Source organism: Myotis lucifugus, unplaced genomic scaffold (genome assembly GCF_000147115.1).
Source record: "Myotis lucifugus unplaced genomic scaffold, Myoluc2.0 scaffold_6, whole genome shotgun sequence".
Lineage (NCBI taxonomy): Eukaryota > Metazoa > Chordata > Mammalia > Chiroptera > Vespertilionidae > Myotis > Myotis lucifugus.
In genome coordinates this window covers 8,136,013-8,148,897 of record NW_005871054.1, presented here as the reverse complement: position 1 = coordinate 8,148,897, position 12,885 = coordinate 8,136,013, and the positions used below count along the sequence as shown (strand labels likewise).

The window sequence follows — 12,885 nt, the reverse complement described above, 5'->3', positions numbered from 1 at the left end:
ATATTTTAAAAATAAAAATTAAAAAAATACTGATAAAAAATATAGTAAATACCTAAACTGGTTACAATCATTTATCATTATCAAGCATTACTAGTATATACTGTACATAATTGTATGGGCTATATTTTTATAGGACTGGCAGTGTAGTAGGTTTGTTTACACAGCATCACCACAAATACATGAGTAATGCGTTATGCCATGACATTATGATGGCTACATAACTAGGAAGTTTTTAGCTCCACTATACTAGTAATTTTATGGGTCCATCACTGTAGGTGTGGTCCATCTTTGATCAAAATGTCATTAAGCAGTGTATGACTACAACAGAGAAACAAAGACATAGAAAAAAAAAAGCCAAGGTAAAAAAAAAAAAAGTAGAAAAAATGGGACAGAAACAATATTTGAAAAACAAATTTGAATTGTCCAGAACTGATGAAAGACAACAGGATACAGTTTCAAGGAGTCCAACAAATCCCAAGATAAACTGCAGAACACCAAAGATACAGGAGATAATAAAAGCAGCCAGGCTGGAGGTATGGAGGCATGTTTTGTTTCAATGAGAGAAGTTGCATTATGTCAAGTGGGGAAAGGTGTTACTGCTGCTGTTTGGAAGAATGCCTAGGGGTGTGGATACAAAGGTTAAGACCCAAACTGGTGGCTCATTGTGGACAGAGGAGATTGGAACTCAGTATCTGTTCCAAACCTCCTTTTAGTTTACCTTTTCAGTGTAACTACAGTTTCCAGATTGGCAGGTGGCTAGGGTTTTAAATGCAAATAGGGTTCCACCAACTAAATGCACGGTGCCAACCTTTCTCTGCAGCCCTGTTTTGGTGTCAGCCGCTTGCTTTGGGGGTGTCGAGAGGGTTAGTTGTGGAGGTAGCAGCAGTGACAGCAGGTTCCTGATCGTTGAATAACAACTTCAGCAGGTGCCCTTGACGTTGAAGGCCCAAGGAGGCCTCCTGACTTCTCCCCTCCCAGCTGGTCAGTGTTGATCATGGAATCTTTCCTGGAAATCTGTGAGAGCCCCAAACTTCTAATGATTTAGTAGACATAGAATTTCCTATATTCAGTCCTTTTCTGCTTAAATTAATATTTTTGGGTTCTTAAAAGCAAACTCTGATAGATAAACTAAAAATTCTAAAACTCTGTATCTTTTTCCAGATTTTAATCTTGTTTTAAAGAAGGACTGAAAGGTCCCAGGTTCGATTCTGGTCAAGGGCATGTACCTGGGTTGCGGGCACATCCCCGGTGGGGGATGTGAGAGCCCCAAACTTCTAATGATTTAGTAGACATAGAATTTCCTATATTCAGTCCTTTTCTGCTTAAATTAATATTTTTGGGTTCTTAAAAGCAAACTCTGATAGATAAACTAAAAATTCTAAAACTCTGTATCTTTTTCCAGATTTTAATCTTGTTTTAAAGAAGTTTTTGAAATGATTAGTCAGGACTTTTCCTGCCAGGTGAGAAACTTAGTTGAATAAATAATTAACCTTTGGAGTTCTTAGTCTTGAGCATTTATGCATGCTACAAAATGTGATCAAGTACATTATTTCATCTTTTAATGAAAATAACTCTCTCTGAGCTTCAATACATTGGTTTTTTGTTTGATTGTAGAAAGAGTGGAAGGGAGGGGGAGAGCAGAGAGAGAGGAGCATCGATATGAGAGAGACACATCGATTGGTCGCCTCCCACACGTGCCCCGACCCAGGGCTGGTGATGGAACCTACAACTGAGATATGTGCCCTTGACAAGAATTGAGCCCAGTCCATGGGCCAACACTCTACCCACTGAGCCAAACTGGCTAGGGCAATACATTGTTATCTATTATGCAATAATGATCACTGTTAGTCTCTGATAGTTTTTAAATGATTGGACAGAAAAGTCATACTATTGCAATCTGATATTCAGCAATGTTAAAATTATCAATATTTTTATTTTTCAAACATTATTTTAAAAGAACATTAAAAGCATCAGAAATACAAATCTGGCCTAGTGATTAACCTCAGAACAATTATAAAGTGCTTGAAATGCATCACAGTAAAGCATCAAGAGAACTAATTAATATAACCTGGTAATTCATCATATTCAACTGAATTCTCATTACTTCTAGTTCTCATTTTAGCCCTTCTGAAGAGAGAAGTTATATATGTCCATCTATATCTATATCTACAAATGGATATAGATATGGAGGAGGGCTAATCTAGCCCACTATGTATTTCATGCAAATTAAATTGCTAATTTATTGATGAGCATAAAGAGACTGAATGCCACCTATGCACATGCTTAGTTTTCTTTGTACTATAATTTGCACCTCCCCAAATGAGCCAAGTCATCTCCAATGCCACACAGGAAAACTGTCAGCTTTAATTTTACAAGTAGACATTACTTTTAAAAAAATCTTTTATTGACTCACATTTGAAATCCCTGACCAAAAAAGAGATACATACCTTTAAAAGTGTGAAATATCTTCTTCATTAATGTTATTAGTTACAAAGCTATCTGGCTTATTGGAATAAATACCAGGGTCTGATTTTAGACAAAAAGTCCAATTCCTAGATTGCCAAAATACTTCAAATGATCTTGAGAGAGGATGTTAGATATCTTAATCCTTTGTTTAAAAAGAGATTATATACTAACCTATCTCATGAGAGTATTAATACATGAAAACAGTGTTATATTTAAATTATAAAAGCACAATTGAAATGGCCATAATGACTTCCAAAAATAGCATTCCATTCCAAAAATAAAAGAGTGGACATTTGCTCTGCTATTATAAAATTGCATAGCAAAAAGAAAAGAAAAAAAGGAAGACAAGGAAGGGAAGAGTACTGAAAGGTGAATTTTTTAAAAAAGTTGAGCCCAGCTGGGTTTGGCTCAATGGTTGAGCATTGACTCAGGAACCAGGAGGTCACTGGTTTGATTCCCAGTCAGGGCATATGCCTGGCCTATGATTCTCATTAGGGGGCATGCAGGAGGCAGGTGATCGATGATTCTCTCTCATCTTTGATGTTTCTATCACTCTCTCCTTCTCCCTTCCTCTCTGAAATCATTAAAAATATATTTTGAAAAAATAAAAGAAATTGAAACCCATATCTCATACTTCAGTCTCAGAAATATAAATAAATGGCCGATGCTGAAAGGGAAGCGTCATTAGAGGAGGTTGCGCAGAGTTCTAGCTGAGTGCCCACTGTGTCTTCTCCATGCCCCGCTTGACCTCTGTACTTGGGACCAGCCTGGGAGAGGATGCTACAAACAATATCTTTCATCCACAGGAGTAAAGTGCTGTCCAATTTGCAATAACTGTTCTTGAATATAACAATTTCTAAAGATAGATTTTTTAAAAAGACATCTTGATGCTCATCCTGTGTCTAGCAGTTACAGTTCTAAAACTATAACAAGTTCAAATGCTAATTGTAAATGAAAACATTTTTACATAAAAATATGAGTTTACAGTTGTTATGCTAGGAATCACAGAGTACTGTATATAATAAAATTAGTTTTAGGTATACAAATACTTAATCTATTTTCCCTTACTGCCCATCTCTAGTTTAAGATTAATGGGAGAGAATAACACAATTAGTTCACTAGTAAAAAGAGATCTTAAGGATTTTTCTACCACAATAATATATAAAGAAAGACAAAAAACATTTTTTAAATAGTTACTTGGTTATGCTTCATCAGATTGTTAACAAACCATCTCACACAGAAGGAAAGCATAAATCAAAACATTGCCATTCTCGTCCTGGACGGGGTGGCTCCTGGATTGGGTGTCATCCAATGCACCAAAGGGTTGCTGGTTTGATTTCCAGTCAAGACACATGCCCCGGTTGCAGGCTCAATCCCCAGGGGGACATGCGGGGGAGCAGCCAACTGATGTTCCCTTCTTACATCTCATATTGATACTTCTCTCTCTCTCTTTCCCTCTCCCTTCCTGTCTCTCTAAAAATAAGTCAATAGAAATATATTTTTTAAAATTCCCAGCCTGGCTGGTGTAGCTCAGTGGTTGAGGGTTGGCCCATGAACCAGGAGGTAACGGTTCGATTCCGGGACAGAGCACATGCCTGGGTTGTGGACTTGATCCTCAGTAGGGGGTATGCAGTAGGCAGCAGATCAATGATTCTCTCTCTCTCTCTCCCTTCATATCTCTGAAATCAATAAAAACATATTTTTTAGAAAATTCCAATTCTCGTCCTTATGCCTTCTTAAGCAATAATAAACATCATCTAACACATAACAGTCTATATTGCTTCCCAGATAACAAAACCCTGACTGAGGTGAACACATTTAGCACCGACTCTCCCAGGAGTAGCATACCACTACCACAGGTGCAGTCCTCTTCATTAGGATTCTAGTAAATAGAATAGAATAGAATAGAATAGAATAGAATAGAATAGAATAGAATAATTTACTTTTACCAAGGGATAACATCTTTCTTTTTTCATATATATATATATATATATATATATATATATATGTATATATAAAATTGATTTCAAAGAGGAAGGGAGAGGGAGAGAGAGATAGAAACACCATTGATGAGAGAGAATCATTGATTGACTGCCTCCTGCACGCCCCCCACTGGGGATCGAGCCCACAACCCGGTCATGTGTCCTAGACTGGAATTGAACCCAGAACCCTTTAGTCCATAGGCCGACGCTCTATCCACTGAGCCAAACCAGCTAGGGCAATAACATCTTTCTTAAAAAAACAAAAACACCACAGCTCTATATAGCTACTCGATTGACACAAAATAACAATGTCTATAATAATAAATGGTAATAATAATAATAGTATATTCTTGGTTGACTGTCTTAGGAAAGTACCTAATAGCTGTGTGTTTTTTGTAAGGATAATTATATAGATAATGTATTTCTGATTTTCTGCTTTAACAATGTATTCAAATAAGTCTGCTACCCAAAAAAAGTATATTCTTCCCCATTTCAACACTTCAAAAAATCAAAATTTATAATTCAGTTAATAAAAATAACACCTCAGTAAAAATTATACACTTTCACACTCTTTAAAATATCCAGCTCATATATACTTCAAAGACCCATAACATTGAGTCAAAAGATCATTCTCTACTTTAACATGGTAGCATGATCTATTTAAAAGTTTAGTACAAGAGATTGGAACACAGGTCAGGGCAAAATTCTAAATAATAAACTTTTACATTAAACCTTAAAATGTCAAGAGACCACAAAGCAAACCAATAGATGCTAATCAATCAGACCAAAGAAAATCATAACTGCCAACTGTTTAGTTGAGCCTTTAAGCTTTGATCTACAACTAGTCTCACAAAAGTGAAAATAAAAAATCCCTTAGTGCCAGAAACAGGACCAGTTTACACACGATGCTCCAGCCTCCGCCACTCTAAACAGAGGGGACGGGAATCTGCCTGGCCGAGGCACTGTCACACTCTTGCAGTAAGTCGTTAGTGGTGTGGTAATGCATGGCCACATAGGAACTGGCAAATCCAAACGAGTTTCCTGGCTGTAAGTTACATGGGATGTGCTCGTCCTGGGACGGGCTGCTGTTATAGATGCTGTAGTACGGCTCCATCCGGGTGTTGATGGGCGTGGAGCTGCTCTGGCCATAGTGCTGATGTCCAGCGGAGATCTTGGGACTGACCACACTTTCCTTCGAATGACTTGGGCCACAAGCCTGGTCCACAAATTTCTTCTGGGGCTTTGGAGACAACATGTAGGCAGAGTTTGTTTCATGATGGGAGGACTTGTTTCTGTTGACCTCAAGGTTCCCTTTGCCCATGGCTCGAAGGCGAGTCTTCTGTTTGCAGCAGAAAAATCCCAGGCCAATGTATTGGAGGCACCAGAGCACTTTCCTTCTCAGCCCTGTGCTGTTCCGGGAATATATAAAAGGGTTTAACCCTGACTTGAGAAAGATAAGGGTGAATCCAAACAGCTCAAACTGGTAAAGGATGAAGCTCCCACTCCTGGACAGAACCACCTGCACCAAGGAAACCCCCAGGGGAAGACAGCAGACCAGGACCGACAGCACGATGACCACACAGGTGACCACCGCTTTGGAGTCCTTCGCTGTGGAGAGGTTGACAGCCGATACCAGCTGGAGCCGGCTGGCTGCAGGGGTTGGCAGCTGGTTGGGACTCTGAGTGTATCCATGGGTCTGGACGTGCTGCAGTTTGTTGTAATTCTGGTTCCTGTATAGAGCGGGCACGGTGCACTGGATGGGGTCTCCGCCTCCCTTCCCCGGGGCCCCCATGAAAGGCGGCGGTCTGGAAGCGTCCACGGTGATCACAGGGGGGCACTTTCTGACCTGAGCGTTCTTCCGCAGGGTCTGAGCAATCATGATGTAAGAGACAGAGACCACAGCCACACAAAAGGTGAAGTCGACCACGTAGAGAGACAGGACGGCTTTCCCTTCTCCAGCCATCAGACTGGACATGGGAAGGCAGAGGTGGGACTTGCGGGTTTTCAGGGTGGCCACGGTGGCCAGGCTGAAACTGGTGGCCCAGAGCAGCAGAGTGAGGAGCAGGGTGCAGGGGAAGGAGGCCGTGCGAGTCGGCTGCTTCCCCAGCACCATGCGGAGCCGGTGCAGGGCGATCACGGCCACTGTCTTGAGGGACATGATGATGAAGCCGGAACTGGTGAGGTGGAAGGTGAAGCAGAAGGCGTCCGGGGTGCTGCTGAAGAACAGCACGAAGGCGAACATGGGGGCCGTCACCCCGCAGATGAAGAGGTCGCAGAAGGACAGGTTCAGGATCATGAAGTCGAAGTTGGTTCGGAATTTCCTGAAGGCCGGATCAAAGAAGGACAAGAAGACGATGAAGTTGCCGTAGGAGCCCAGGCAGAAGATGATCACGAGCAGGAAAGTACAGGTCACCAAGGTGGCCGTGTGGACCGGGCCGTGGAGACCCTCCTGCCGAGCAGTGCCGTTTGCTCCCGGCGCGCCAGGCAGGGGCCAGGAGGTGTTGGGAGCGTCCGGGAAGTGGTCCGTGGAGTTCATCTTCAGAGAGAAAGGTCTCTTCCTTCTGTGGGGAGGGGAGTCAGGGCCTCAGCTCACAGAGGAGCGGCACGTGACAAGAGAGACCCGAGGCAGAAGAGCCTGCACACAGAAATGCATCCCCTGCAACAGAAAGGAGTTACTGTAGCCGGTGGAGTGCTCTCCTGATCTTCGTCAAAGGCACCGGACTGTGTCAGCTCTGACCCAGCGCACAGAAAGCCCGGCACGGAAAAGACAGAAACACCTCCCAATACACTCATCCAGCGAACCTGAGGTTGTATGACACAGTGGCTTTCAAACTGGCTTTAAGCATCGTCTCGAGAGCAGGTTAATAAAAGAAAAGGAGAGCCCTAGCCGGTCTGGCTCAGTGGATAGAGTGTCGGCCTGCAGACTGAGGGTCCCTGTTCGATTCTGGTCAAGGGCACATGCCTGGATTGTGGGCTGGATCCCCAGTAGGGGGCGTGTAGGAGGCAGCACATCAATGATTCTCTCTCATCATTGATTTTCTATCTCTCCCTCTCCCTCTCTGATATCAATAAGAATGTGTATTTTTTTTTTTTAAAAAAAAGGAGATTCCTGGGCCTCACCCATCAAGATTCTGATTGAAGGGTGTCCAGATGCTATATTTAGAAACACTCCGGTGCCAGGCACTGGAGACACAAGAATATAACAAAGGGATCACAATCTAGCTAGAGATCAACCTAACTATGTAATTACAGCCCAACGCTGCAAATCAGATGGAGCAGGCGCTATGGAAGGAAGAAAGGAGAACCTAATCCAGCCCAGGGTGGAGGCTGAGAGGCTGAAGGGAGTCCTGGCAAGGAGGAGGTCGCTGGGTGAATGGTGAAGGCAAGGCGTAGGGGACAGACAGACTGCAACAAGGGTGTAAGTCTTTGCAGGATTTGGGCAAAACCAGCACGTGCTTAAAATAGAAGCAGAAGGTATTGCTGAAGCATACTGGAGCCCTTTATACCACTCCCACAGACTGCTAACAAATCCTATTTCTTTCCCTAAGAAGAATCCTTTATTTGCCATTATTTACAATTTCTTCTCCCTGCCTGTGGTTTCTTGGCCAACTCTGTACCATCCTTTGGAAAAAACTTTGTGTAGGACTACATGTGAGGGGGAAATAAAATTAATGAAGGGTATCAGAATTATATTTGATATTTACAAGGTGCAAAGGCACCACTTTGTAAACTTTAAACTGCTATGCAAATGTGAGTTAACATCATTCCAACAAGCATGTCTTCAGGACAGAGCAGGGGCATGCATCCAACCCACTCATGCATTCATTCACTCAGTTTACATTCACCATGTGCATACTATATGCAGTTTTATGCTAGGTGCTGTGAGTAAAAAGGTAAGACACAGCCTCTACTTTAATAGAAGAACTTGTTTTTCTTCTTGCTCCTTTGTTTTTCTTAAGCTTTCCCCCATTTCGCCATGAGATTTAAAGTACACTCACACAGATCTTCTGTTATCCCAAGTCCCAAAGCCCTGAGTGGCTTGGTGCCCACCCTGCTCCCCAAGATGCTTCTAAGTGGGGCAGCTTAAGTTGTTCCTTGGAGACGGATACAATGCTCTTGACAACCAAAAAGTATTTGCTTTAATCCAGCATTTTTTTTTAGGGATACATAATGGCACTGGGGAGGTCCAGGGACAAAGTTCAGCATATTTAACCTCAAACTCAAGCTGAGTCCCTGAGACCTCCAGCTGTGTCAGAGGTTAACCCCTTAGGTGCTGGATCAGGGGGTGCAGAGAAAGGGGCTGGGTCAGGGAGGGATTACTGGGGGCTCCAGGAAGCAGCTATGGACCACCCCCGGTACAGAAGCCTCGCAGCATTCAATCACAGGTACAGCTGTCTCAGTGAGCATCAGACAAGTTCAGTCCTGGGGAGACCCCTATAGCCAACTAGTGTCCTCATGAAGGAAAGAACACCTCTTCTACATTCTCAGTGGCCCATGGGTGCAGATCATGACAATATTATGAATTTCTCCACTGGGAAGTGAGACCAACTTTTCTGTACTTTCCTTATAAAAGTTCAGAGAGGATATAAATCCTGACCATTTGTTTCCTAACGATTAGAATTTTAAAAATAAGAATGGGTAGCTATTTGTTTTCACTTAAGATTGTATTGTTCCTGAACACTTTTTAATGCCTACGTAGTGAAATAGATACACTTTTACTATTTTTTATTGTTAATTGGAGAATTGGGGTTAACTGATGAGAAGAGAAGTAGAAGAGAAACCCCAATTTGAGGAGGCAGGAAGAGCAGAGAGGTGATACTAATGTTCATAGCAAACTCCTCTCTCCACCACCACCTGAGGTTTCCTCTTTGGGAGTAGGGAAGTAAACAGGAGTGACCAGGGAAGCAGGAGTTTGGTTTGGGGAAATTAGAAGAATAAAGAATGTGGAGTTAAGATGCTAACAGAAATATTGAGTAAATGGGGAATACTGAAGAAGGGGGTGATGGAAGTTATGAAGACCCCAGACTGGGAGACAGTTGGAAAGAGTTGTCAAGTGGAAAATGAGATGATGAGGCACCAACATTAGTCAAGGGTGAGAGGCAGGAGGAAAAAAGATTTGGAGCAGATGAGGGGCAAATTTCACTTTCTATACAGTTATAATTTTTTCAATAAATTATAAATTTTTCAATAGATTAAAAGATAATTCTGAATTATAGATTGGGAATATAACTATCAGTATCATTACTAGTATGTTAACTGCACTAAGTGCTTGTGATGTGCCACCCACTGTTCTCAGTGCTCCATACTCTTCATTTATTGAATCCTCACAATAACTCTGAGGTGGTTATATAACTTATCTCCATTTTACAGATGAGGAAACTGTGTCAGAGAGCACCTAACTTAAAGTGGCAGAGCATGAATTTGAACGTTAGCAGTTACTCTCTAAAGCCCACACTCTTCCCCACCATGCTAAACAGAACAGGACGAGATCAAGGGAAAGATTCCCAGATCAGAAGATTGTTACAGCAGCTATAATGTATTGGGTGGTTAGTATATGCCTGCCAGGCACTTATACTAGAAGATCTACATAAGTCATCAAACTTTATGCCATTCTCAATATAATCCTATCAAGTAGGTATTGCAATCTCTTCCCAACTCAAAGTTCTTGGAAACCAACATTTGAACACACACACACACACACACACACACACACACACATACACACACACACTTCTGTGTACCTTTTTGTTAAGGTTGATAGTTATGGTTCTGGTATAATCCTATATAATAAAAGGATAATATGCAAATAGACCGAACAGCGGAACAACCGAACAACCGGTCGCTATGACATGCGCTGACCACCAGGGCACGTGTGCACGGAACATGGTGGGCATGGGCAGCAGGTGGCAGAGCGCAGAACAATGGCAGGTGTCGGCTGCAGCGGGATGGTGGAGCAGGTGAGCAGGGGCGTCAGACCAAGGTGGGGTGCTGGTCGCTGTCATTGGGGTAAGCCTCTGGTGGTTACTGAAAATTCTTTGCTCCAGTGTGCCGCGGTCCCACCCAGTGCTTGCATCTGCTGCTGGCACCAGCCCCATTTGCACCCACAGCTGGCACTGGTGCCACCGCTCACACCTGCTGCCGGCACCTGGCACCAGCACTAATCACTTGGTGCCATCAGTGGGTGTGAGCGGTGGCTGCCAGCCCCAATTGCCCCTGAGGTCTTCTCCACCTGCCCCTGCTCTTGAGGGGTGATTGGGGCAGCAGCCACAGCTCACACCCACTGCTGGCGCCAGCCCCAATCGCTCCACACCGTCAGTGAGTGTGAGCAGTGGCAGCGGGGCTGCTGTCTGACAGGGGATAGGGGGCCATGGCAGGAGGGGCCAGGAGGGGGCACAGAGGGTGGGCCAAGACCCACCCCTGTGCTCACCACAGCCTCATGGCCCACAGTTCCTTTCAAGGTGCACGAATTCATGCACTGGGCCCCTAATATAATTATAAATCACTCCTATTGAGATAATTTGAAAAAAGTTAAAAATCAGAGGCTGGGAAGAAAAAGGGAGGAAAAGCAGAAGACAGAATAGAAATAAAGGTGTTGGCAGAGAAACTTGAGAAATAAAGAAAATGGAGGGAAAGTAACTACTATTGGTGTTTAACTCTGGGACTATAAGAAAGAGGAGGCTGAGATCACAACTTGGGATGGTTATGAGGCAGAATTATAAAAGACAGTGATTTGAGGAGGGAGGTAAAGAAATAGCTATTTGCTATGCCTAAATATTAAATAAAGGTTGCCAATGTTCTTTTCAATGCAAGCATACAAGCTTCTCTGTATCTCTGGGACCATAAATAGGTCTTGGAGGACAATGTAATTAAAGTCATAAAACCAGAATAATGTTAAGTTGGGACACCCGCCTTAAGCAGGCATATTAGCTACAATAAACATGGAATGAATTCATATCATATGTATCTTGTTACAACTAGGAGGAAGGATCCTAAAGTAGTAAGTAAAATATGGTAAGGGGAATTTTTTTTCCCAAATATATTTTTATTGATTTCAGAGAGGAAGGGAGAGGGAGAGACAGAAATATCAATGATGAGAGAGAATTATTGATTGGCTGCCCCCTGCATGCCCCACACTGGGTGGGGATCGAGCCCACAACCTGGGCATGTACCCTGACCAGGAATTGAACTGTGACCTCCTGGTTCATAGGTTAACCCTCAACCACTGAGCCACACCAGCTGGGCGGTAAGGGAAAATTTATTGTACAGTGGCAATTATTTCTCCTTAAGATGTGTGAAGAGTCTGATAATTTGGTGTGCTGTCTTAATATTTTAGTGTATACTAAAACATTTTATATGCGCTTTCCCAAGTCCACTCATGACCTGGATTCTTCCCACTCATTTTTTTCTCCTAAGGCCTTACATTCCTCGAGGGCGGGCATTTTCAGGGTCTAACCCTCGGAGCCGAGTCTGTATTGATCCAGAGCACCTCAGGGAAGATGACTTGCCCAAGGTCACTAAGATTCAAGCCAGAGTTATCTGATTTCAGAGCCCTTCAAGCTCTTTGTCCCCAGTTGAACTACCTCTTGAGGCCGGGAGCAGCGGATGGGGGATGGGGTGGGCAGGGTCAGTGGCTGAGGGGCACAGGGAGGCAGTCTGGGTGTGGAACGGGGGTGGGGACCGACCCCTGCCAGGAGCTGGCAATGGGTAGGAGGTCCCGAGGTGGAGGTTATGGTAAGAAGGGCCTAGGCCTGGCCAGGGAAGCTAGTGAACCAGTCGGGAGAGGGTTGGTGGGGTGAGGAGGCCAGGCCAGGCCACGAGCGGTGGGGGAGGGGTTCCACGGCCCCACGGAGCGTGGGAGCGGCCCGGGCAGGGGCCGGATGGCTGCTCGGCAGGCTGCGCCAGGACAGCAGGTGCGCAGGGGCCGGGCTGGGACCAGCGCGGTGCGCGCTTTGCTAACCCACCGGCTTCCCGTGCCCGTGCCCGACCCTCCCTGTTCCCCTGGAGTCGCCTCCTCCTGGGCCCGCGGCTCCTCACCTGCAGGGTGGCCGCAGCGCTGCCCCTTCTCCTCCATCTCGCAGCCCAGACCCCAGCTCCACCCACCGCCCGGGAGGATGCAGGGCGCCGGGGAGGATGCAGGGCTGGAGGCACCATCGCCATCGCCGCTGCCGCCGCCTCCGCGCATCCCGGAGCCGCAGGAGCTGGGGGCGCAGAGGCGCAGTCACCGAGCTGCGGAGGGCGCCGCCCCCTCCACCGGACACCCAGGCCTGGCACCCCGCCTGACCTCGCACCCTCACCACCTCGCTGGCCTCCTTGTGCGCTGGGGCCGGCTGCTCCCCGTCCTCCGGGCTCCCTTATGTAGGCAACGGCCGGCCGACAGGAAGAGGGGCAGGCGGATTGGGTAGAAACGAGAAGAGTGGGGGCGCCAACAGCACACGGC

General features: G+C 44.9%; 1 protein-coding gene across 1 annotated transcript; it reads right to left on the bottom strand.

The window, feature by feature from the left end:
• Positions 1 to 5,286: 5,286 nt before the first annotated feature.
• On the bottom strand, positions 5,287 to 7,184 carry GPR75 (G protein-coupled receptor 75). Its single transcript, XM_023746858.1, has one exon. The coding sequence runs from the start codon at positions 6,982 to 6,984 to the stop codon at positions 5,374 to 5,376; it is 1,611 nt and encodes a 536-aa protein (XP_023602626.1). The 5' UTR covers positions 6,985 to 7,184; the 3' UTR covers positions 5,287 to 5,373.
• Positions 7,185 to 12,885: the final 5,701 nt, after the last annotated feature.

Coding starts and splice junctions, on each gene's coding strand:
- GPR75 (XM_023746858.1), bottom strand. CDS start 6,984: ATGAACTCCACGGACCACTTCCCGGACGCTCCCAACACCTCCTGGCCC.